This window comes from Phyllosticta citriasiana (genome assembly GCF_038021145.1).
Source record: "Phyllosticta citriasiana strain CBS 120426 chromosome Unknown IWZ02scaffold_5, whole genome shotgun sequence".
NCBI lineage: Eukaryota > Fungi > Ascomycota > Dothideomycetes > Botryosphaeriales > Phyllostictaceae > Phyllosticta > Phyllosticta citriasiana.
In genome coordinates, this window is record NW_027117282.1 from 1294703 (window position 1) to 1316318 (window position 21616).

The 21616-nt window shown below is 55.4% G+C and overlaps 9 protein-coding genes across 9 annotated transcripts; 4 read left to right on the forward strand and 5 right to left on the reverse strand.

Annotated features, from left to right (window-relative positions):
- Nucleotides 1–474: 474 nt before the first annotated feature.
- Nucleotides 475–2138, forward strand: IWZ02DRAFT_232870 (family 53 glycosyl hydrolase). Its single transcript, XM_066762976.1, has 2 exons — nt 475–1013; nt 1066–2138. The coding sequence occupies exons 1-2, from the start codon at nt 781–783 to the stop codon at nt 2018–2020; spliced, it is 1188 nt and encodes a 395-aa protein (XP_066623871.1). The 5' UTR covers nt 475–780; the 3' UTR covers nt 2021–2138.
- IWZ02DRAFT_232850 (uncharacterized protein) lies at nt 2138–3102 on the reverse strand. The gene is made up of 2 exons (XM_066762975.1): nt 2905–3102; nt 2138–2831 (listed from the first exon to the last, which is right to left on the reverse strand). Exon 2 carries the CDS (start codon nt 2748–2750, stop codon nt 2256–2258), a length of 495 nt encoding a protein of 164 aa, XP_066623872.1. The 5' UTR covers nt 2751–2831; nt 2905–3102; the 3' UTR covers nt 2138–2255.
- A 1501-nt stretch (nt 3103–4603) lies between these two features.
- IWZ02DRAFT_354003 (uncharacterized protein) lies at nt 4604–4957 on the reverse strand (the record flags this gene model as incomplete). Its single annotated transcript, XM_066764272.1, has 1 exon — nt 4604–4957. A coding segment is annotated over one exon (354 nt), but the record flags the coding sequence as incomplete, so codon positions are not given.
- Nucleotides 4958–5935: 978 nt separating this feature from the next.
- IWZ02DRAFT_432242 (siderophore biosynthesis protein-like protein) lies at nt 5936–7503 on the reverse strand (the record flags this gene model as incomplete). The annotated part of the gene is made up of 2 exons (XM_066766204.1): nt 5936–6053; nt 6104–7503. 2 exons carry the CDS (start codon nt 7501–7503, stop codon nt 5936–5938), a joined length of 1518 nt encoding a protein of 505 aa, XP_066623874.1.
- A 272-nt stretch (nt 7504–7775) lies between these two features.
- IWZ02DRAFT_448865 (Manganese/iron superoxide dismutase) lies at nt 7776–9004 on the forward strand. Its single transcript, XM_066767354.1, has 3 exons — nt 7776–8042; nt 8118–8297; nt 8376–9004. Exons 1-3 carry the CDS (start codon nt 7910–7912, stop codon nt 8756–8758), a joined length of 696 nt encoding a protein of 231 aa, XP_066623875.1. The 5' UTR covers nt 7776–7909; the 3' UTR covers nt 8759–9004.
- On the forward strand, nt 9005–10837 carry IWZ02DRAFT_448871 (uncharacterized protein). The gene is made up of 3 exons (XM_066767355.1): nt 9005–9436; nt 9488–9664; nt 9715–10837. The coding sequence occupies exons 1-3, from the start codon at nt 9316–9318 to the stop codon at nt 10452–10454; spliced, it is 1038 nt and encodes a 345-aa protein (XP_066623876.1). The 5' UTR covers nt 9005–9315; the 3' UTR covers nt 10455–10837.
- A 400-nt stretch (nt 10838–11237) lies between these two features.
- On the forward strand, nt 11238–12305 carry IWZ02DRAFT_375583 (uncharacterized protein; the record flags this gene model as incomplete). Its single annotated transcript, XM_066764834.1, has 3 exons — nt 11238–11562; nt 11619–12145; nt 12195–12305. The coding sequence occupies 3 exons, from the start codon at nt 11238–11240 to the stop codon at nt 12303–12305; spliced, it is 963 nt and encodes a 320-aa protein (XP_066623877.1).
- A 4931-nt stretch (nt 12306–17236) lies between these two features.
- IWZ02DRAFT_469026 (carbonic anhydrase) lies at nt 17237–18052 on the reverse strand (the record flags this gene model as incomplete). Its single annotated transcript, XM_066768681.1, has 2 exons — nt 17237–17859; nt 17926–18052. The coding sequence occupies 2 exons, from the start codon at nt 18050–18052 to the stop codon at nt 17237–17239; spliced, it is 750 nt and encodes a 249-aa protein (XP_066623878.1).
- A 1379-nt stretch (nt 18053–19431) lies between these two features.
- On the reverse strand, nt 19432–20385 carry IWZ02DRAFT_375916 (uncharacterized protein; the record flags this gene model as incomplete). The annotated part of the gene is made up of 3 exons (XM_066764854.1): nt 19432–19937; nt 19995–20247; nt 20299–20385. The coding sequence occupies 3 exons, from the start codon at nt 20383–20385 to the stop codon at nt 19432–19434; spliced, it is 846 nt and encodes a 281-aa protein (XP_066623879.1).
- Nucleotides 20386–21616: the final 1231 nt, after the last annotated feature.

Genomic DNA, 21616 nt, shown 5'->3' on the forward strand with positions numbered 1-21616 from the left:
CACTTTGGACGAGTTGAAGAAGAATTTGCAGAGCCTGCTGATCCGCGGAGAAATAGGCGCGTGGTCATCGAGTTCGCTGGCTGATGGCCAAAACTACGCAGAAGGAGGGCCTTAAAGACATCATCGAGAAGATTCAGGCAACTACCGTCGTAGCTGACCATCATCATTTTGATGCCTTGTTGCTTGTCCTTCGCTGTCGAAGCAGCCAGATGACGACCGAGCCATGCAACTACCACCTTTGGCCTCTCCCTTGAAGCTCTCCATCGCCTTAGTTCCTCTCACACGTCACACACGTGATGCGGTTGCATCATTTGGACGCACGCTATGCGATGGCACTTCGCTTCTCTGAGATGAATATCGCTTCGCCGCTGCCATGACGGTAATAGAGACTCCCACTCTGGGCGCAGTCCACTTTGCGGATAAACACAGGTGAGGGGAACACGGCGCCGGGGTCGTGGAAAACGAGTTGCTGAACAATTCAATTCCACTCTGACCTTCCAACTGTTTTTCCATTTTGAATTTGCGAATCAGCTTTCTATGCTACGGTCCCTTTGTGCGACCGCTTTGGGGGTTGGAGAACAGCTGCGCAACACCTTCAGCATCATGATGGCAACCGGAGGGGCTATACGAGGGGCCATCGCTACCTCGCTTCAATGGCAGTGATTGGAGGAAATTGTCCCGCCACATGAGGAGAACCGCCAAGAAGAAACGACTGCAAAAACATTGCATAAGAGATGGACTCCCTTTCGACAGAATCCCTCACTGCGAGGAACCAAGAGAATGCATCCTACACATCTGCTGGGCGTTGTCGCAGGGCTGGTAGGCCTCGCTGCCGCCGCGCCGACCAACGATGGCCAAAAGGCCTTCTTCTACAAAGGCCACGATCTTTCGTCCCTGAAGATGCTCGAAGATGGCGACAGCAAGGCCGTCTTTGTGGACACAGCGCGCAACAATGCGACTAGACGTGCCGACGAAATACTCGCAGACGGCGGCATGAATGGAGTCAGGCTTCGGTAGGGACACGACTGCTCCAACCGCTCGGCAGCTCGCTGATCACGGCCACAGCCTCTGGGTCAATCCCATCCCCGGGCAATACGACCTCTCCTACGTGCTGGCACTGGCGTCACGCTTCCACCGCGCCGGACAGGCCATCTACCTCAACTACCACTTCAGCGACACATGGGCAGACCCGCAGCACAACAACGCGCCAGTGGCGTGGCCAACAACCGTCGAGCCGCTAGCCGGCACTCTGCGCGCCTACGTCAACGAAACGCTGCACGCCTTTGACGCCGCAGGCATCCCGCTCGCCCTCGTCTCGCTCGGCAACGAGATCCGCCACGGCATGCTGTGGCCACAAGGCCAGGCCGACGTCGACATCGAGCCCGCCGCCGCTCGCGTCGCCAACTTCACGGGCCTAGCAACGCTGTACGCAGCGGCGCGGCGCGGCTTCGACGACTTCGTGTCCACGAGCAGCAGCATCCAGCACCACGGCCACCAGCGGCGGCCAGCCGTCATGCTGCACATGGATAACGGGTGGAACACGACGCTGCAGGAGCTCTGGTTCGGCGCGCTGACGGCGACGCGCCTCGTCTCGCCCGCCGACTGGGACGTCCTCGGCTTTTCCTTCTACCCGTTTTACGGCACAAACGCCACGTTTGAAAACTTGGCGAGCACGCTGGATTGGGCTGCGCGCCGCTTCCCGGGCACCCCGCTGCACGTCGTCGAGACGGACTGGCCTGCGCGCTGCGACGGCGAAGACGCGCCGGCGCTGAGCGAGCCCGGCGTCCCCGTTGGTGCCGCGGGCCAGACGGCGTGGGTCAGGCGCATCGAGGCTATTGTGAAAGATGTCGTGGGCGGCGTGGGCCAGGGCATCTGGTACTGGGAGCCGGCGTGGCTGAATAATACGAGCTTGGGCAGTGCCTGTCAGGATGCTGTGCTGTTTGATCAGGATTGGAGTCAGTATCCGCGCGTCACGGGCTATTCGAGGTCTAGTGTGGACATGTACTTGGATTCTGTCTAGCTAGGGTGAAGAGGGGGGGGGCTTGTTGGGGAGTGGGGAGCAGTCGTTGACCGGGTGGGTTTGCGCCATCTGCTGCACTGGAAAAAGAAGTGATGGGATGGAGTGTGTATAAAACAAACCGCGGACGTAAAACCGTGGATGACTTCTGGTCGTCCACCCTCATGCGCCTCTGAAAAGCTACCGGACGAGACCAGTGTACTTTCGTTCGACGTGACCGAGCATGACAAAAGCTTGTCTATTTCGACCACTTGTAAATGCAGATCTGAGGGTACGGATCGTAGGACGGGTCAATATTGTAGTTGTGGCGCTGGTCAAGATGGTTCTTGACGACGTGTCCAGTGGCTTGAGCTCGAGAAGATCTGCCGACTTGAGCTTGGCCGGTGGTGGTGGTGGTGGTGGTGGTGGTGGTGGTGGTAGCACTCTCCTTGAGAAAAGCAGTCTGCTCAAGCTTGCGCTTCTTGTCCCCGCTGTTCCGGCTAGTCTTTGAGCCCTTCGTCGCCTTGACATTGACTGACTCCTTTCGCTTGCCCTTGCCCTTATCCTTGACATTGACGGGCTCCTTTGCCTTTCCCTTGCCCTTGCTCTTGTCGGTAGAGGAGGAGCTTGCTTTGGGAGCATCGTCGTCGTCGTCGTCGTCGTCATCCTCCTTCTTAATCACAAGGTCGGAGAGCTGTTCATCGTCTTCCTCGTAGTCTGTGAGGTCATCGCCCCATAAGAGTCCTGGCGGCATTTTGCAGAGATTGCGTGAAGTGTGGACGGTCTTGGTCGTGGAGAGAATCCGGGTCGCGCCGAGATCCGCACGTTCTCGAACCTTTAAGGGTCACCTTCAGGTCAGCCGGCGGGTCTCGAAACGGAGGTGATGAGGTTTGCTTGGTCTTGCTTGCCTGGTAGGACTTTGTAACGGTTGTGTCAGGCGTTTGCACTTGACTTCAGTCGGATTGACGGGACTGACAGTTATGACGGTTTATTAATGCGGGTTGGACAAAGGGAAGGTTGGCAGAAGAGAGCCGACCAAAGATCTGAACAGTCCACCACGCCGAGAGGCAACCAAATAGACAATAGGGGGACGACTAAGCACACTGAAGAGGAGGACGTGAACTCAAGCGTGAACGGTATCTTGCTTTGTGGAACATGCGCAGTGGATGTCAGAAGAAATGATAGCTCCTGACATTGCAGCTGCCTCAATGGTACATTCGTTCACTGATACCGATGAAAAGGGGGAGCTGTTGTTCACCACTGCCGCAGGACCCGAGGGCTTTCGTTCCCTTCTACGCCCACTAAACGGAGAACTGGGTTCCACAGATCTTGTCGAGACGGGAGCGGACTCTGCCTCGGCTGTCTTCCCGCAGCCCGGTGAACGTTTACGGTACCTCCTCTTGATCCTGACCCAAAAGCCCGCCCAGCCTTCCCGAGGCCTCGGAGAGGCTCTTCAATGCTTCCCTTGACTTCCGCAGCTCCTTCAAAACAATATCTCTCGGAAGAGGCGACGCAGCGTTAGTGGCTTCGGGCTGTAGGGCAAGCGCCAGATTACGGAAACTCTCGTCGAGCGATACTGCCGAAGTTGCCAGCGCACCAAGAGTGGCAGCGAGGGACGTCTCGGCGGCTTTTGGTATGACTGGCGCTGAGACAGCTAGTTCGAGCGGTCGGTCAGGGTTGACACTGCTGGACGCTTCGATGGGCGTGTAGAGGGCGGGTGTTGCCGCTGGTTCCGTCGTATCTTGCTTCATGGCGTCTTCAGGTGTAGGCCGTCAGCTAAAATGGCAACCCCAAAAGCGAGGGACGCGCGAGGAATAGAGACGTACCATCTCTGTGGGAGCAGTCGTCTGACTGCATCCGATTCCTCATGTCCAACCTTTTGCTCGACTCTGGCTCCACCTTTGCCTCCGACTCCTGACTGCTGAGCTGTACATCTCCAATCAGACAGGATAACTCTTCAGGGTCGATCTCATCTTCCACGATTTCCATCTTGAAAACGCCCTTCTTCCTTTTCGACTCTTCGTCCTTTTGCCTTTTTCGAGTCACCAAATGCTGCATTAGTTTCCGGAGCATTCGTGCTTCGGAGACGACAAACATCTCATCAGCAATGGCTAGCCCGTCCCCATTTTCCCAATTCAGACGCTCTGGTCCTGCCTCTTTTGGTCCCTCAAACTCCTTGTCGAAGCTGTTCAAAATTGCGTCGAGGGCTAGTCGGCCTGGCCAAGTTTCCCATCTTCTTAGCGTCAAGAATGCCACAGTGACCGGTAACGCAAATGCGGCGCCGAACAGGCGGCCGAGCGTGCTGAATGCTCCAATGTGTACGGGGAGCAGCAGCTCAAGCTGGGCGTCGCGACCCAAGAGCACACGACGTAGAGCGCGCACCTCGGGAGCCAAAGAATTGCTTGTGGCGTTGTCCAGGGCTGGTAAGAGACAGTAAAGGCCGGTTTGCTCAAGGCGTTCGAGGGAGACGGCCTGCATCTCGACGTTCGCGCAGTCGGGTGCCGCGAGAGACAGTGGCCCGTGGAGCAAATACTCACCAAGGTAGTAATGTGGAACAAGCCAGTTTCGTTTATCATTGCGAGCCAAGGGCTGGACAACAATGGGCTTGATGTCGTAGGCCGCCATTAGCGCCGTGGCTGGATAAACTGGCCGGCGAACGGGGAGCGTCGTGGTATCCAGGACACATATGAAGACGTTCGTATCTTGGAGACGAAGCTGGTGTGCTCTACGGATAGCATGACGAAGGACAAAGAGGAGCGAGCTGGACCAGGAGCTAAATTCCGAAGGCGTGGAGTACTTGTAGAGGAGATGGTCCGATATCATATGCTTGGTGCTGGCTATCAACTTGCCGTCTGCAGTTATTGTTGTGTTGCAGCACGACGCGTCTGGTATGGCCTCTGTTGGTGAATTTATACCCCGGGATTGATCGGAAAAGGCTCGAAAGAGGTATCGTGGGACGCATCTCGCCGAGTCTGAGGGTCTTAGCTGTGAAGAGAGGAATGCGCAGGCAGCCAATACCTTGAAGCAAAATGTACTGCTCTGCGCTTTGGAACATGGCGATTCAAAAAAGGATTCGGCAAGACTTGTAACGAAGATGACCCAGTAAAAAGGCTGTGCAAATAGAAGATGATCTTTGAGGAGCAGCCAGTCAATTGTCGAGCAGTTGAAAGAAGTAAGAGTCAACAGGCTTGGAAGCAGTCGTTGCGAATGGCCAGCCTATTAATGCCTCCCTGTCCAACAAATGACGAGGCAGAAGAGGGTCAGTGCAGCTAGAGGCGCAGGCTCCGATGCATGCGAGCCACAAAATAGCCCTATACAAACCTCAGAGCCACAGTGTTACGCCACAGACAGAGCTGGATGCGGTTGGAGTTGAGAAAGCGCCGTCCAATCATTGGGACGTCCCAGGTGGCGAAATGGAACATGCGGTGTCCACCCCTGCCAGGCAAACGAAGCCGCTCGGCGATCTGCTGAATAGCGCCGCGTCTTTGCCTAACCACTTGTGGCGTAACTGCGACTGCATCTAGGAAGTAATCGTTTCTGTTACGGATGAAGCCAGGGAGCTGTTGTTCAACATCGCTGATAGGCCCAGGAAATATCATTTCTTTGGGTGCCCACTCTGCAGGCGCTGGAGTAGTTTCTCATGGCGTTCTCAAAGCTGTCGATCGAATTCGCTCACTCAACATGACAAAATTTGTCAGACCAGGGCAATGGTGGGACGAAAAAGGTCATCCTTTTTCAGGTCATTTAACACATCAGCAACCAAATGGTTCTGGTAGATGTCGTTGGCTGGAAACCAGATACAGGCAAGCAGGCAGACGGGCAGTGCCGTCTAGGAATCTTTTCGCGGTCCAATTGCATGGCATCTTTCGTAACTATACAGGGGTATTGATGGTAAACTTTACCGTTTTGACGCCGTCGCAGGGTAGTGCAATGCTACGCTCAAATCGCCGGACCCTCCCAGGCCTCGCGCTTGATCTTCATGAGGTTCGACTGCTTGTGCGCAAACGTGACCTCCCTCTCCTTGTAGAATCCAGATGCCAAGAGGTACTTGTACAGCCTGTAATGCGGTTAGCCCAGGGATTCCACGATGAGATGGGATTTGCATACTTTTCGTTGTCAACTCTCGGCTCCAGCATGACCGTTTCCGTGCGCGAGTCGGCCAAGAAGCAGTAGTGGATCAACGCGCTCAACCAAATCTTGACACGGTGCGATCCTCTAAACTCTTGCTCTCCAATCAAGAGATGGATACCACGATCCCAGTTTCCACAGTCGCCTCCAAGGTGCTTGCCCAGGTTGTCTTCCTTGACCCAGTAGATTTCAAAGTATCCAAAAGGCTTGCCATCCCAGCATCCAATGACAGGGAAGCAGTGCTTGCTGCGAAGGCCGTTCTTCAAAAATGCTTCCTGGTGCTCACGAGGCCCCTGCTCACCCCAGAAGTAGCTTACGCGTGGGTCATTCATCCACTTGTGCAAAAGATCGGTGTCGGAATCAGTGACGGACAAGGACTGCAGGTTGGGAACACCATCGGAGATCTGGCCGATGGAGGTGACGTTTTGATGCTGAGGCTTTGGCGAAGCAGAAGCCACGCGGAACGACAAGTGCTGTCCAACGCTAGGAATGTAGCGCATGTAAAACGTCTCGCCCTGACGCGGAGGCTTGGGGCGCAAGGGGTGACGAATGTTGTTTGAAAAAACATATTGAGGCGGTCCAGGAGGGTAAAAGGTTGGGAGATGGCTGCTAGAGTGGAATGGGCCAGGAGCCGTGGGGGACCAGAGGCCTGACGGAGGACCATCAAAGATGATGGACTCGTGCTTCTTGTGATCTGGAGCTGGTGAGCCAGTTCCCGAGTTTTCGGACGAGAAGTTGGATGTCGAACTCGGGCTCAAAGTAAACAAGTAGAGCCGGGGATCAAGCTGCCAAAAGGCGCGCCGACTGACGAACATGTCCAGCCATCCCTCGCCATTCTGCTCGTCGAGGTCGACGCCGACACTCGAGTCTTCGCTCGCAATGAGACCCATGCGCTCGAGCTTGGGAAGCACAACGCGCCCCTTGAAGATGCCTTCGCGGGAGATGTTGATGCGCCAATCACCCTTGGGCTTGCCCAGCTGCGCAGTGTTTTTGGAAAACGAGTTGGTGACCTGCGGCTTGGGTTCGGGTTGGTGGAAATACCACCACAGGGTCGACCAGAGCATCATGGCAATCTGGCGGGTGGGCGACATCGGAGGCTTGAAGTCATTGCTGCTGGGGTTGGAAATGGTGGAAATGTACAGATGGTCGCCTTGCAGGGTGGGAGAGGTGTAGCGGCGCATGCGCTTCTCGGGCTTCGCGTCTTGCGACTCGGACTGGTCCTGGTTCTCATCCTCGGTGTGCAGCACAATGGACCATCCCGGAGGCAGAGGCGAATTGTTGGTGCCGCTAAGCTCGTTGACCTTGAATTGCAGGCCGCCGAAGACCGGAATGACGGTCAAGGTCTGACCATTTGGAAGGTGGACTGTCGAGCTCGCCATGGCTGTGACAGACGAGGCTGAGTGGAGAGGGTGGGTGGTGAGACGGGAGGAAAGGCGAGGCGGGGCAGCAAATTCTACATTTGTAGGGTCGCTCGGCGCGCCAAAGTCTCATTCGACTGCGCCGATCTGTATAGCGATACCGCTGTAGCAACGGATGGGTTTGCAGGCATGACAAACGAATTCGGCGAGGGCTGTGGGGGAAACTCGAGCGGGCTCGGCCGTCGGGCCTAAAGCGTGGGTTGGTTGTCGTCGAAATCCAAAAGTGACGTTTCGCCGTGCTTCTGCCGTTGAGGTCATAGCTCTGCAACAGATCGAGACAGGAGCTCCCGTCCGCCCGATTGAAATACACCTCACAACCAAGCTGTCCCTCGAGTCTCTTCACTTGTTCCATCATCTACTCTCCATCATGTCTGCCTCGCTTCTCCGCAACTCGTCTGCCCGCGCTGCCCTCCGCGCCGCCAGCTCCACCTCCAACAAGCGTGCCGGTCTGGCTGGCGCCAGCTTTGTCCGCACCAAGGCCACTCTGCCCGACCTTGCCTGTACGTCTTCCTCCACACTTCTTCTTCATGTTATCCCGATCATTCGACCCTGATGCTCATGATTGGCCTCTCCAGACGACTATGGCGCGCTCGAGCCCTCTATCTCGGGCAAGATCATGGAGCTCCACCACAAGAACCACCACAACACCTACGTGACCTCGTACAACAACTTTTCCGAGCAGCTGGCCGAGGCTCAGGCCAAGAACGACATTGCTACCCAGATCAACCTCAAGCCGCTGATCAACTTCCACGGAGGTGAGCAAAATACCTTCGGGTTGGATTACCGGAGCAAGACGTCGATTTCAGAACAATCTCGCTAACTCTCCGGCGCAGGCGGACACATCAACCACACCCTCTTCTGGGAGAACTTGGCTCCGAAGTCGCAGGGCGGTGGTGAGCCTCCTTCGGGCGCCCTTGCCAAGGCCATCAACGACAGCTACGGCAGCCTCGACGCTTTCAAGGAAAAGTTCAACACGGCCCTCGCTGGCATCCAGGGCAGTGGCTGGGCATGGCTGGTCCAGGACATTCAGACTGGCAACATTGGCATCAAGACGTATGCCAATCAGGACCCCGTCGTTGGCCAGTTCCGCCCCCTGCTGGGAATTGACGCTTGGGAGCATGCATACTATTTGCAGTATCAGAACCGCAAGGCCGAGTACTTCAAGGCCATCTGGGATGTCATCAATTGGAAGGCTGCGGAGAAGCGCCTCAAGTAAACTTGAAATAGCTGAGCAGGAAACGTTGTGATTCAAGACGTGTCCATCCCTTTTTGCGTGCTAGTGACCGTCAGCCACGCGATCCCTCATCACATGCGTCGAAATTGGCGACAAGATTGACATAGACTACCACGTTGCAGGACTAGCAATGACGCATGTCGGCGGCTTGGGGTTACGCGCTAGCTGACTGCATTTGAGCGCGCGCAGTCGACGCAGTAATTGAGCAAGACGACAGTTGGGCTGAGTGCTCACAGGAAACATTCCTTCATGACGCCAGCATTACATGTCAGTGACCGATGAACGACTGCGGTGATGTGGAATTAGGCCTGAGAGACAAGGCTGCAAACTGCGCAGGCGGCTGACATCACGGCCACCCACCCCGCGCGCAAGATCGACCACCAACCACTCGATGGGCAGCTTCCCAAACATTTCACCTCTCCCCCTCGCGCAGTCCCTGTCGCTCTCGTCCATCATCCTCGCTATTTCCGATACGCCTGTCTTTTCCAACGCCCCGGCATCATAAATCGCATATATACCAGGCAGCCTGTAGGCGCATCATGGCGGGACGCGCCGCCTCTACCGACCAGCCGAGCCCTGCTCAGCCCACTATCCGCTCGACAAAAGCACGTCGCGCTTCGTCGCCAGAGAGCCACAGGAGGTTATACAACTTACCCCAGGGTAAGCTTAAGAGTCAGCTTGGCACGCGAACAATTTCTGAGGACGAGTTAGACGCCGAAACGAAAAAAATGGCCCGCCGTGAAGGGCGCATGCCAACAAGCTCTCAGCTTGGGGATGCAGGAACAAGCGCTGCCGAAGCCCATGTTAGCTCAGGACAATGCGCAGATCCATCACGGGGCCAAAGGTTGCAGCAGCGCAACTACTTTCCATTCATGGAGCTGCCGTCTGGTGAGTCTACTCGCCACTTCCGAACAAGCTGCTGACCGCAATAACCCCAGAATTGCGGCTCGAAATCTACCGCATGGCCCTATGTCGTCCCGAACCTGTTCTTTTGCACATGCCTCGTTCCGTCACACAAGAGGATCCATCGTCAGGAAAGGAAGACTCGTCAGACTCGGCCGTCGAAACGGGTTGGAGCAGAGAGTCAACAGGGCAATGTCGTCTAGTCCGAAGACAGTGGGAGCCCGACTGGAGAAACAAGCCCCTCAATCTATTCGCCAAAGGCATCAACTGCGAGCCGCTCATCCCCGCGCTTCTGCGCGTCTCCAAGCTCGTTCATCGCGAAGCGAAGCCGGTTCTTTACTCGGAGAATGAGTTGACTCTGTGGCTGCCAACAGCGCTCTGTACATTGATGCATCTACATCAGCGGAGTCGGAGCCTCATCAAGCACATCAGACTACGTCTGCCCACTTATCATGACATCTTGGACGGCTTCTCCGAGCTGGTGCGCCTCGGTTTGCGCTACTGCTGGGGCTTGAAGACGTTGACAATCAGCCTGCCGGACTTTCCATACGACCGCAATGCCTATGGTCCAAATACCCCTAATGTATACGTGAACGCCTTCCACATCCTCCGGTGGCTGCCAAAGCATACCACCGTACGTCTCGACGCCAACTCGCATGAAGATATCCGTCGAGTAGTGGAGGAGAATTGCCGCCTTGCTGGAATGATGTCCGAAGTAAGTTATCAGCGCAAGATGATGTATCCCGACTCGATCCAAGAGAGGGAAGTCATCTAGAGATGCTGGCAGTGCTCCTGTAAAGTTTCACAGTCTGCGCTAATCCACTATTGGCAGACAATTGGAAGTCGAGAGAACTTTCTCTTTCCGTCTGGTTTTGCATGATGGAGCGCAGCCTGGATTCTGCTCCTGTTCTTCTTGAGACCTGTATCGGGCAAATCTCATTGGACCCGGAGTTTGGAACGTGGCGATTGGTGTATTGATTGGACTCTTGGTATCAGGCCCTGTTTGTGGCCTCTTGGATCCGCGCCTGATTGAGCCTCTGCATGATGGAAGCAAAAAAAAGCGGGAAGCTAATTAAAAGCTACACTACTTCACTGCAGCGGCAGTACTCCTAAAAACATAATTATGATTGATGCGACAATACAAGACACTTGCCTGTATACTTGTTGTGCACACGATGCTAGACGAAAGCAGGGATAGGTACTTAACGCATGGGGGCGCTCTTGGCGCGGATTCGGGGTTCGGTCTGCCTACCCCGAAGGGCCGACAGTGACGACATCGATCCTTACGCGCCGTCGAACTAGCAACATCGCCAAAATGAGCCCCAATCGCCCTCTTAATGTGCGTAGGATCAATCCTACACCTCAGTGTTGCCTTGGACGGCTCCATATCACTAAACAGCGCCATTGAATCATTCTGCAGCATCTGCGCGGCTCAGGTACAAAGAGCTCTCGGGAGCTGCTCTCCGCGCTTCGACCAGCTTTGATTCTGACCATTGCACCCCTAGATTCACCTTATACGATCGACGGCTTCGACAGCTTCAGTGGATTCCCTCACAAAATGGCCGTTTTGTCGACTCTGCTCAACGCAACCGCGTTCAAAACTCCGCTTTTGCGCACCCTCATCCCGACCCTCGCTCTGGCCTATGGCATTCAAGCGGCCGTGGCCGTGCCATCGATTGCAACCAAGTCCGAACGCTTCTATGATGCCAGTGGCAGCTTGACCTATCTCGCCTGCACTGGAGCTAGCCTTGTTCTACCCGTACTGCGCGCACGACTGGCTGCCGGGACACTCGGGACATCAGGACTGCTCGGAGAGGTTCTGCAAGCAACGAATTGGCGTCAAGTTGCATTAACCACTGCGGTCAGCCTCTGGGCGATTCGTCGTACGTGAATACTACTGTCCCTCATTGTCGCTCAATCTAATCTGATCATGCGACAGTTGGATCATTCCTTCTCTCTCGCATCACGGCCGAATCTGGCCGGGACTCGCGATTTGACAGCATACGCGGATCACCTCCCAAGTTCGCCGTCGCCTTCTTTGCGCAAGCAACATGGGTTTCGCTCTGCACCCTCCCCGTCGTCCTTCTCAACGCACTCCCCGGATCCACATTCGCCTCTCTCCCTGCCTCAATCCTTCTTTCTGACTTCCTCGGTCTTGCGCTGTATGTTGGTGGAATCCTCTTCGAAGTCACCGCCGATCGCCAAAAGTCGCAGTGGATGCATGAGAAGAAGGAAAAGAGACATGCCGAAGAGTTTTTGACAAGGGGTTTGTGGGGCAAGAGCCGGCATCCAAATTACTTTGGAGAAATCACCTTGTGGACAGGCATTGCTATTGCTGCTGGAGGAGTTTTGACAAGCAAGGTCGGCTTGAGCGGGTTGGGGTTGAGTACGGGCCTAGCGTCGAAGCTGGGCACCGCAGCTGCGTGTGCGGTCAGCCCGGGGTTCGTCAGCTTCTTGCTTCTCAAGGTAAGTCTCATTGATCACGTTTGGGAAAGGGGTGCTGACTTGAATGTAGGTCTCTGGTATCCCACTTAGCGAGAACAAGTACGACAAGAAGTTCGGTGATCGTAAGGACTACCAGGAGTGGAAGAAGAACACGCCCATGCTGTTTCCAAAGTTTTGGTAATGGTGTTCCCACTGCTCTCCGTTGTATGACGATGAAGCGTTGGTTTTGCCGGGAATCTCAATCCGGAATGGCATTCATCTAGGCTTTCTCTCAACGCGAGGTTTCTGAAGCAAGGATAACAATATGCAGGGTGTGAGAGTCGTTCAAACAGATGTAAAGATGAACTGCATAACGTCAAGCTCCCGCCAGCAAGAAAGAAAGCAACACCACCGCACACTCCTGTCGCCTCATGCAGCTACTACCCCAGCCTACTATGCCAGTCCAAGCAGACCTTTGGGCCTCGGCGCCGAACACGTCTCACATCATGAACCGCGCTGATCTGCAACAGCAGCTGATGGGCCGAACAGACAACTTCAAACATCGCTGCCGCAGCGCTGCCGCAACACATCATGGCTGTTTTCTGATTGGGCTACCCGACGATGTCAAACACTATGTGCAAACTCACATCGCGAGCGGAAGGACGACGTTCAAAGTTGGAAAGCCCACCAATGGAACGACTATTCCAGACCGCCGCTGCCTTCCTGTTGGCTAGCTGAATACGAGTCCGAGCTGGAGGGCTTGCATTGCGCGCCGGGCGTGATTGGTCGCGAGACAACTTTGGACGTCGTTGAGCTGCACGGGAGACGCGTTGCTTTTTGCGCCGTCCCTGGGCTTCGTCATTGGCTGGTCGGCAACTTTGAACAACGTGAACGCGATCAAAACTGATAATTCTTCTGCCTGGGAGGACCGAGCAAGGGGAAATCAAGGTTGGCCGAAAGCATGTTTGCCTGATTTCTTCTCTGATTGGTCAGGACACAACTTCGAACACAGTAGCTGGTTGTAACCGGTTGACAACCGGGTGGATTCCTAGTTCGGCATCTCATCTCAACACCAAATCTTTCTCGCCCGAAGCTCGCTAACCACCCACTGCCGTCTCAAAACGCTTCCAAGGCTTTCCTTTCCGCACTGATCATCGCACAAAAAGTCTCATTTTCATCGCCGGCGCGGGGCGTCATGCTGAAGGCAGCAGAGATGCGACTGACTTGTCCACAGAACGAAGGCCCGATTCTCCCTTGCTGCCCAGCTCTTTGATTGGCCTGGACCCAACTTTGAACGTAGGACAGTTCCTACCCGGTCAAAAGCAAAATCAACGAGCTGCGTTGCATGACGCTAGAGCCGGGCGGCGACTTCGCTGCGTTGGTGGTCAGTGCGGAGCCTCGGATTTGTTCTCCATCAACACATTGCGCGCCCACCGCACCAACAAGTCGCAAAAGAGCTGGCTCTCCGTCATGCCATTCCTTTGAGCAGCACGCAGCTCGGAATAACGCTGACGAAGGCAGGGGGCCCGTTGCATCAGGGGTAACTCGTGTTCGTTCTTCGGTCAGACTGACCCACCAAAACAAAACGCAAAACGTACAACAGCCGGGATTCGCTGCTGGTCACCCACGCAACTACTAATCGGCCGCAAGGTAGCTTATCTATGGAAGAGCGGACGGGGTTCCGAGTTTTCTACCTGCTATGGTCGTACGTGGAAGGTGATCGTGGCAAAACAGAATATATTTCTGTCTGTGGCGAGAAGGGCAAGGGAGGCAACGAAACTTCGACGACGAGGGCAGAAAAGGATGGTTGAACTTGAGCAGATGCTTCGTCAAATGTCTTTGAAGAGAAATTCTTGCTCTGGTCAAGCGCTGACGGGGTGTCAGTGTTGGAGGTGATAACGATTCACAATTTCATCAAGCGAACCAAGTCCATGAAATTTCGAGAACGCTTTCACTATCTATTCAACTCTACTCATGCACCAATTGCATTTCCATCCCCTCCTCCAAACTTTCCAGCTCTAATGGAAAAAACACGCATCATTCAACCACACCAACGACTCTACGAAATCCTTCCAGGAACTCTCCAGAACAGAGTTGCTCCCACAAGCCTCAAAGCACAAGATAGTTACACTTCCTTGATCTAGAATTCTGAACACCGAAACAACCCGCATGGCCTGCAGCGTGCACGAAGTACACCTTTGATTTCCTAGTTAGCAATGTTTGTAGCGACTGCTTCCACCGTCCAACGACTAGACCGTCTGGAGACGACGGACGTGCTTGCCGTCAAGCCAAGCGGCGACGACGGTGTTTGACGAGGGTGGTAATCACGGCACGTCGAAGGCTTCGAGCGCCTAGCACGTAAGAGGAGTGGAGCGAAGTGACGTTGGCCTCGAAGCTCGCTGTTGAACTGAAGTCGCTCCCAGGAAGGATGGGATGACTAGTTCTCAGGGTAGGTAACGCCGGATTGCCCCGAGTCAAGACTTCTCGACATTGTCTTGATCCTCAGCATCGCCTTTGCCCTGTTGCCGCCCCTTGCTCGATGTTGTGGTGAATTTGCTCAGAGTCAAGCCAAGCTGTCTGAGCAAACCTGCCGTCTCTCGAGCAAACGCACAAGAGGCAGGGGACTCGAGAGGAACGAACAAAGGCAAAATCGAAGCTTCCGTGCCCCGAAAGAAAATCGACGTCGTTCGAAAGCGTTGTCCAAAGTCAGAAGTACAAGGACCGCATAGTTCGACAAGGCGCCAGAACTGCAAGCAAGTATACTTAAGGATTTCCACCGCGTGGATTCATTCCATCGATGGTCCAGGATTCCCCGTTGTGCTTTCCCAGCGCGCGTCGCGCGTCTGGAGATGCGACATATGGTGGTTGTAAAGCGCAAGGGCTTTGGAATCCAGCATACTGACTCAATGGCTTTACAAGTGATTACGCCTGCGCAGCTTTTGGCGGGCTGCGCGGACGCGCAATAGAGTGAGAGAACGGTTTCCTGACTTGCTCGAGCACCGCAGTACTCAAGCGGCGATCCAATTGGCGCGAGGGTTCGGCGCTGGCCTCTTTGGGGTTGAGAAGGAGCGGCCGTGCGCCATTTGCAGTCGTCGGTCTTGGTTGTGTGGCGAAGGGAAGGGTCCTGTCTTATACCCGGCTCCAACCTAAGGGACCAACTCCCGAAATTTTGCGTTTGCTGTAGTCATACCCAATTTCGACCGTTGGCGAGCCTTGCGTATCTGCCAACCCAGCTCAGCTTCGCGGCGAAAGTTTGCTCTATTCAGGGCCACATCAAGTGGGAAACGAACGAAGAAGACAATCGATTGAGCAGACGCTCCCCAAATCCAATCCTCGACGCAACCCCCAATTTCCCTAATACCAGCTTCCCAACAAGTTCTCGTACAGCCAATCATCGACGGTCGGGCTGCTCTCGGAGAGATGGGTTGGGATGTCCTCGTCGACCGAGCGGCCAGGGCCGTGACAATCAGCGTCACGGAGACGGAGAGGAAGATCCATCTCTTTTGCAGGCTGGTTGATGTTTGGAGTTCGTCAGAGTTCCACGCGCCATTGAAATAATGTATACGATTGTGTGCGCCGGACGTGGCTCTCCATCACTACCCGATTCGGTAGTGCGCCTGCCTTCAGCGTTGCGCCCGGCGGCCAGCCCACCCAGCGGCCACCACAAACGCTGCCAGGCACAAATGCGTGCGAGGAAAATTAGCAGCCAGAGTATTCATTACAGCGCGAAAAGTCCGTGCCTTGTCCGCAGCTCAGTCGTCGATTGGCCCCCGGAACTTGATGTCAACCGATGATATCGACTACATGTGCTCTTGAAGCATGACTTATTTTCCCACACCCCTTTTCTCGCAAACTCAACAGTGGGATGGACCGTTTCAGTGAATTGGTGGCTTGAATACTAGCCTCCCGACCGGTGGCAAGCCCGTCTTGAACCATTCGATGAGTGTTGCATTGTAACTACAATGTAGATGCCTGAGCCTGGATTGACCTGTATGGCATGTCCTGGACGAGGATGTTCTACAAAGGACGGGCGGACCCGACGTCCCATGTACCAACGAGGGATCCTCCGGCAAGGACGCCAAGAGTGATTGATTGATTCGCCGTGGCATCCCGGCAGGACAGACGGACAACCGGACAAGATGAGACGTTCTGGGTGGCAGAAGTTGACCTCTAGCTCGTCCCGAGCAGCAGCAAGAGTCTCCAGGTCCTTTTCCATGTGGACGAGCCCGGCTGCGATATACGCATCTTTATTGTCGCGCTTACGGAAAAATATTGTGGCTTGGGCTCTTGGCTACAGAGGCTTGTCTGTGGCGAGTCTGGCCGTGATGCTGGGACTCCTGGTAGTTGGTTGAGGTCGAGCTCAGTAGCACCACTGGAAGAGACGGAACAGGACAACGCGGCAACACGCTCCAAATATTCTATGGGGAGTTGCCCAAAGCCACGTTAGGTATATCTCTTTGTTTTTGCTTTCGAATATAGATGCGTAGGTCCGGGAACTAGTCCATATGCCAGATCCTGATGCTGTATTCAGGCTGAGGAGCTGGAGACAGGTGGGAGGCTCTCTTTTATACCTCCTTTCTAGCCATTTGCCATGACAAAGTCCAAGCAAGCTGTTTCCATTCATCAGGCTTGGGAGGGGTAATGACAAGTAGAGGGAAATAGGATCGTGGGAAACGGGTGGCCAAGATACCTATTCATGAGGGCACATCTGACTAGAAGGGCAAGCGGAGAGGAAGCGTACGGAGTCGACAAGAAGGGTTCTGGTTTGGGAATAAGCAACTCATGTTGTCGTTTTGTAATGGCTTTGTTCTTTGCGAAAAGCCACGTCCCAAGCTCTTTCTTCGTTTCCAGGGAGGTAGGGGACATGGAGATTGCACGTGGAAAGAGAACAAGCAATGTGAGGAGGAATGGCCGTGAGACTTGAATTCTTCCACCTCTCAGGGATACAAAACAGGCTCAAAGCATGCTCATCTATAACCATAACGGTGGGGGGGGGGGGGGGGGGAAGGGTAGCCGCTGCCACTCGACAAATATCCACAACTCCATCAATCCTTCTGCTATCTCGGTATCGACAGGCCCAAGCAAACAAAGAATGACTTAACGCCGTTTCGTTCTTCTCCAGAATTTCAGGTCCTACCTGTGTTGCCAAGGGGCGGCCGAGAGCGGCTCGTCGTCGGAGGCGTCGAGGACCTTGAGCTCACCCGTGACTATGTCAAAGAGGACGCCGTGGACGGTGACGCCGCGCTCGGCCATGGCCTTTTGGACGGTGGGGTTGCTCTTGATGGTGTCGACGGACTGGCGGACGTTGAGCTCGGCGAGGCGGACAGACTTGTCGTCGATGGAGTCCAGAGCGTCAATCTCGGGCTGATGCTTGCGGCGCAGGTCGCGCAGCGGCTGCAGCCAGCTGTTGAGGGCGGGCCCCAGGTCAGCGTCGGTCAGCGAGTTGACGGCACCTCCGCATTTCGTGTGGCCGCAGACGACGATCTTCTTGACCTTGACGGCGCCGACGGCAAAGTCGATGATGGACTCGGAGCTCAGATCGCCCGGGGCGACAATGTTGGCGATGTTGCGGTGAACGAAAATGTCGCCGGGCTTGCAGTCGCAGATGGTGGTCTCGGGGACGCGACTGTCGCCGCAGCCAAACCACAGGACGTCTGGGGCCTGGCCCTTGGACAGCGACTGCCAAAGCTGTGGCTCATGCTCATAGCAACGGCGGGCGTAGGACTTGTTGCCCGCAAGCACCCGGTCGAAAGCGTCTGCAAAGTCGTACGATTCTGATGTCAGCGCGGTGGACGGTGTTCAAGCGGCCCAATCATGCGTACCAGCGCGGACCTGAGTCATGATGCGGCGGTGCGGAACAGTGGAAAAGGAGCGGGCAGCGGAAGATGCTCTCTGGAACAGAGCGGCGGAGCTGCAGAGGTGGACGGGGAGGACCAGTCGCTGCGGCATTGGGGGTGGGATAGATAAAAGAGAGAATTGCACGAGGCGGACGCACCTTGGCTGCTGGCCATTGTTGGTGTGCGGCTATGACTGTGACGGGATCGCGATCTGCCGCAGACGCCGACTCGCTCTCAACGGGTTTTTGTTGTTCGATTCCCGTTCGTTTTATTACGCCTGAGTCGGGGACGGCAGAGGTCGATATGGTCGCAAAAGGTCGATGAGGCGTGCCGTGGCGATAGTTGTCGTTCTGGGTCCCCTCTTTAGCCGTGGATATGCGCCCTGCTTTATAGGATGAAGTAGAAGAGACCCTAAGGAAGTCAGGTCCAGTCTGGTGGTCCTCGGCGCCGGATTTGCCTCTGGCCTCTCCCTCGCTCTCGCTCTGCACGCCTCCGGGGTTACAGCATGCCATTACCCAAGCCTGGCCAAGGAAATCTCTCGGCCTCTTGGGTTCCATCTCGCTCCCCTCGCTTCATCTGTCGCCATCGGCTCTCCCGCCTCATGACGGAGTGGCGGAGTGCCGTGGGGTTCCCGATGCCACTGCAGCCCCTCGTCCTGATTACCACCACCCTACAGTCCCTACTGTATTCCTGCAGCCTCAAAATAAAACAGATTCCCCGTCGCCGTTTCACGCTTGTTTGACACAAACGCTGAAGAATCCGTCTCGTGCCTCGCAGCCGGAGGAGGAGCCATGTGCCCTCGATAGCGCGTGTCCGAGGCTGCCCCTCCACACACGAGGGCGGGCTGGTTGGCTGCACGCGCTGCTCCCTTTGCACTTGGTGCACACCATCAGGGGCCTTGATGCGCCATCTGCTACTCTACGACGTATATCTCGGCATTGCATGACGGCTCAAGCTCATCATCTTCACGCAAGGCAGCCCGTCAGCACGTCTCGGGGGTCTAGAGCCACCGACACCAGCGATGCCACCAACTCAACGGCCGTCTCACGAGACACGCTGCGGGGCGACGTCAACAACTCCAAACCCAAACCCCCCGTTAGCGAGCTCAAGACCGACAAACAAGCACCAACCGGCAGTTTCGAACCCGGGACTGCTTCTTTCCCCGTTCGCCCGGGTCCCTATGCCCTCCACCACTGCCGAGTCCCGAGAGACGGATGCTCCCTTTGAACTGCCACTCTCACCGGACTGCTGCAGTGGCCCATCACGCATCAGTGAGCCCACGCTGAAACTGTTGCTTGTCTGCAAGAAATCCCTCAATGCCTACGTGCTCCAGAATCCGATCAATGCCTCTTGAACTTGCTCCGTTCCCCAAATAAATGTCAACTCCGAACCAACTCCAGCCATATCCGAACAGCTTCACGCGCGCCAATTATGTCTCCACGCCCCCCTGAAGGAGTGAGCGAAATACCCAGGGAGCCTCCTTATCCTGTCTCACAGCTCGACCTTGTCCGCCTCCTTCTTGCCGTCTGCTTTGTCCGCGACGCCCTCGAGAGCATACAACGGCCGCGGCATGCCGTTCCCGTAGCAGCTCGCAAACCGCCACCAGCCCCAGTTCCAGCTGCCAAACACGTTGACCATCATCCACCGTATCGGTCCAGGCATCGGCGGCCAGTTTGCCCACATGCCGTCTTCGTACGTGCCGTCCATGTTCAACAGGCAGAAGGGTACCACGTCCGTCATGCCCGCCTTGGTCAGCGTCTTCTTGCCCCACGCCTTGAATGTTGCCGCCGTCGCGTCTGCTTCGGGAGATCCCGCCGCTGGCGCGTTGGGCAGCGTGGAGAAGTTGGCGATAGTGGCGATCTCCGAGTGGAAGTGGTTCACAAAGGGCTCGCGGAACGAGTCCATGATGCGGACGAGTTCGGTACCGGAAAACGTGTATGGCGAGTGGAGGGAGCTGAGGTAGGTCTCAAAGTCGGCGAGGCCGCCAAGGAAGGATTCTACAGTCGTGGTGGTTAGGATTGGGCCAATGAATGCTCCGGGAGGTTGGCGCTTACGATGCTCTTGGTGCGTCTTCTCCCAGATCCCCTTCTCCTTCAACACGCCTTCGACGGCTGGAAACAACTCGCGCTCTTCGTCGTCATGGTGTGACGCGACAAACTTGTGCCAGGCTAGGCTGTACCCGATGAAGTCGGCCTTTTCTTGCTCGTCCTTGACGTGCGGCGCTTGGAGATATATCGTGTTGAACCCCCGGAGAATAGCATTGTGCAGCAATGCCATGTGCGTCGCGCCCTTGGTGAAGATGTCGTCCTGTGCGTGGGCTCAGCGCATACTTCTGAGCATGTAGCTAAGCATACTGACCTTTTTCGTCTCGAATTGCGGAGTCTTGATCAACGGGCAAGGCTGGTCTGCCCACGGCCTGGCCGCATGATTGGTGGACTGCGCCATGGTCGTCGCCAGGAACGAAACAAATATGAGGGTCAAGAGGTTGGTGAACAAAAGTCCAAAGCTGACCATCTCCACCAAAAGTCAAGGTTGAAGGGAAGGAAGAAGGGAGCCTCCATCCTGGCGCTTTTGTACAGTACAGCCGCAGCCGCAACAGCAATCACGCTCCATCGTCCGGTTTCCGGTTGGTAATGTTCATTCCATCAGGTCATGGTCGCCCGACTGTGATGTTGCGCAAGGGTCGACCGGCGCGGGGCCCGTTGGACGGATGAGAAATGCCTAAACTCCGATTGGCGACTTTTCGAGACCCTGGATTTCGCGGTTGGACATTCACGACGTGCACCAGGCATTTGTTTGGTACCGTATGTACCAATATCATGAGGCACATAGACAACCTTTTGGAAGCCATCGATTATAGCGGTTTGGCGCGACTGCATTCCTGGATCTTTCCAAGTTGTGCTGTGAATTCGGCGAGGGAAGGCAGAAGTGGAAAGCGTGAAGGCGTATCCCCAACGTGACTATGGTGCGAGGCTTGGTGACAAAGAAGCCGCTGCGTACGCAGCAGAAAGCGGGACTGGCAATGGGGAGTATTCAAAAGATATGTGACCTTCAAGCCGTTACTCACTGGCGGCTAAGGAGCATTCAAGCCCTAGTTCGCGGACCTTCATAGTTGTTTGCATTATGCTACGACGCGCAAAATCAACGGTCCATTAACGTGAGTGAATTCAGAAAACGCTCGTCCATCTGTCCTGATCCTAAGCCCAAGTTGTATTTACGTTCTGCCACGGCAGCCAGTTGTCGGGCTCTGGTGGCAGGCTTTTGCTTCTCGTTATTGCGCCTCTGGCGCGCGACGTAGCTTTCTGTAAGGTTTGCTCGCAGCTTTCATTGGTAATCGATCTGGTACTGGTGGTTGGGCTCTTTGACTCTGGCGGCAAATTCCTCCAGTTCTTCTGGCGAATAGTCTAATTCGTGAGGGTTAGCACGAATCCCTTCCATGAGTGGATTAGACCTCCCCACTCGAACGTGTCGCGAGACTGGGGACAAGCGTGGTCGAAGCTGTAAGAAAGAGAACCCAGCAAGGTTCAACAGATTTGCTAACTTTTCCACGGATTCGAGGATGGCGAAAAGAGACTTGGAGTATGCCCATGGCATGAAGAGGAGAAAAGAGGGGATCCAGAGAAGCGCGGCATCAACCTTCAATCAAGACGTCCAGTGTCGTTTCCCATCATTGAAG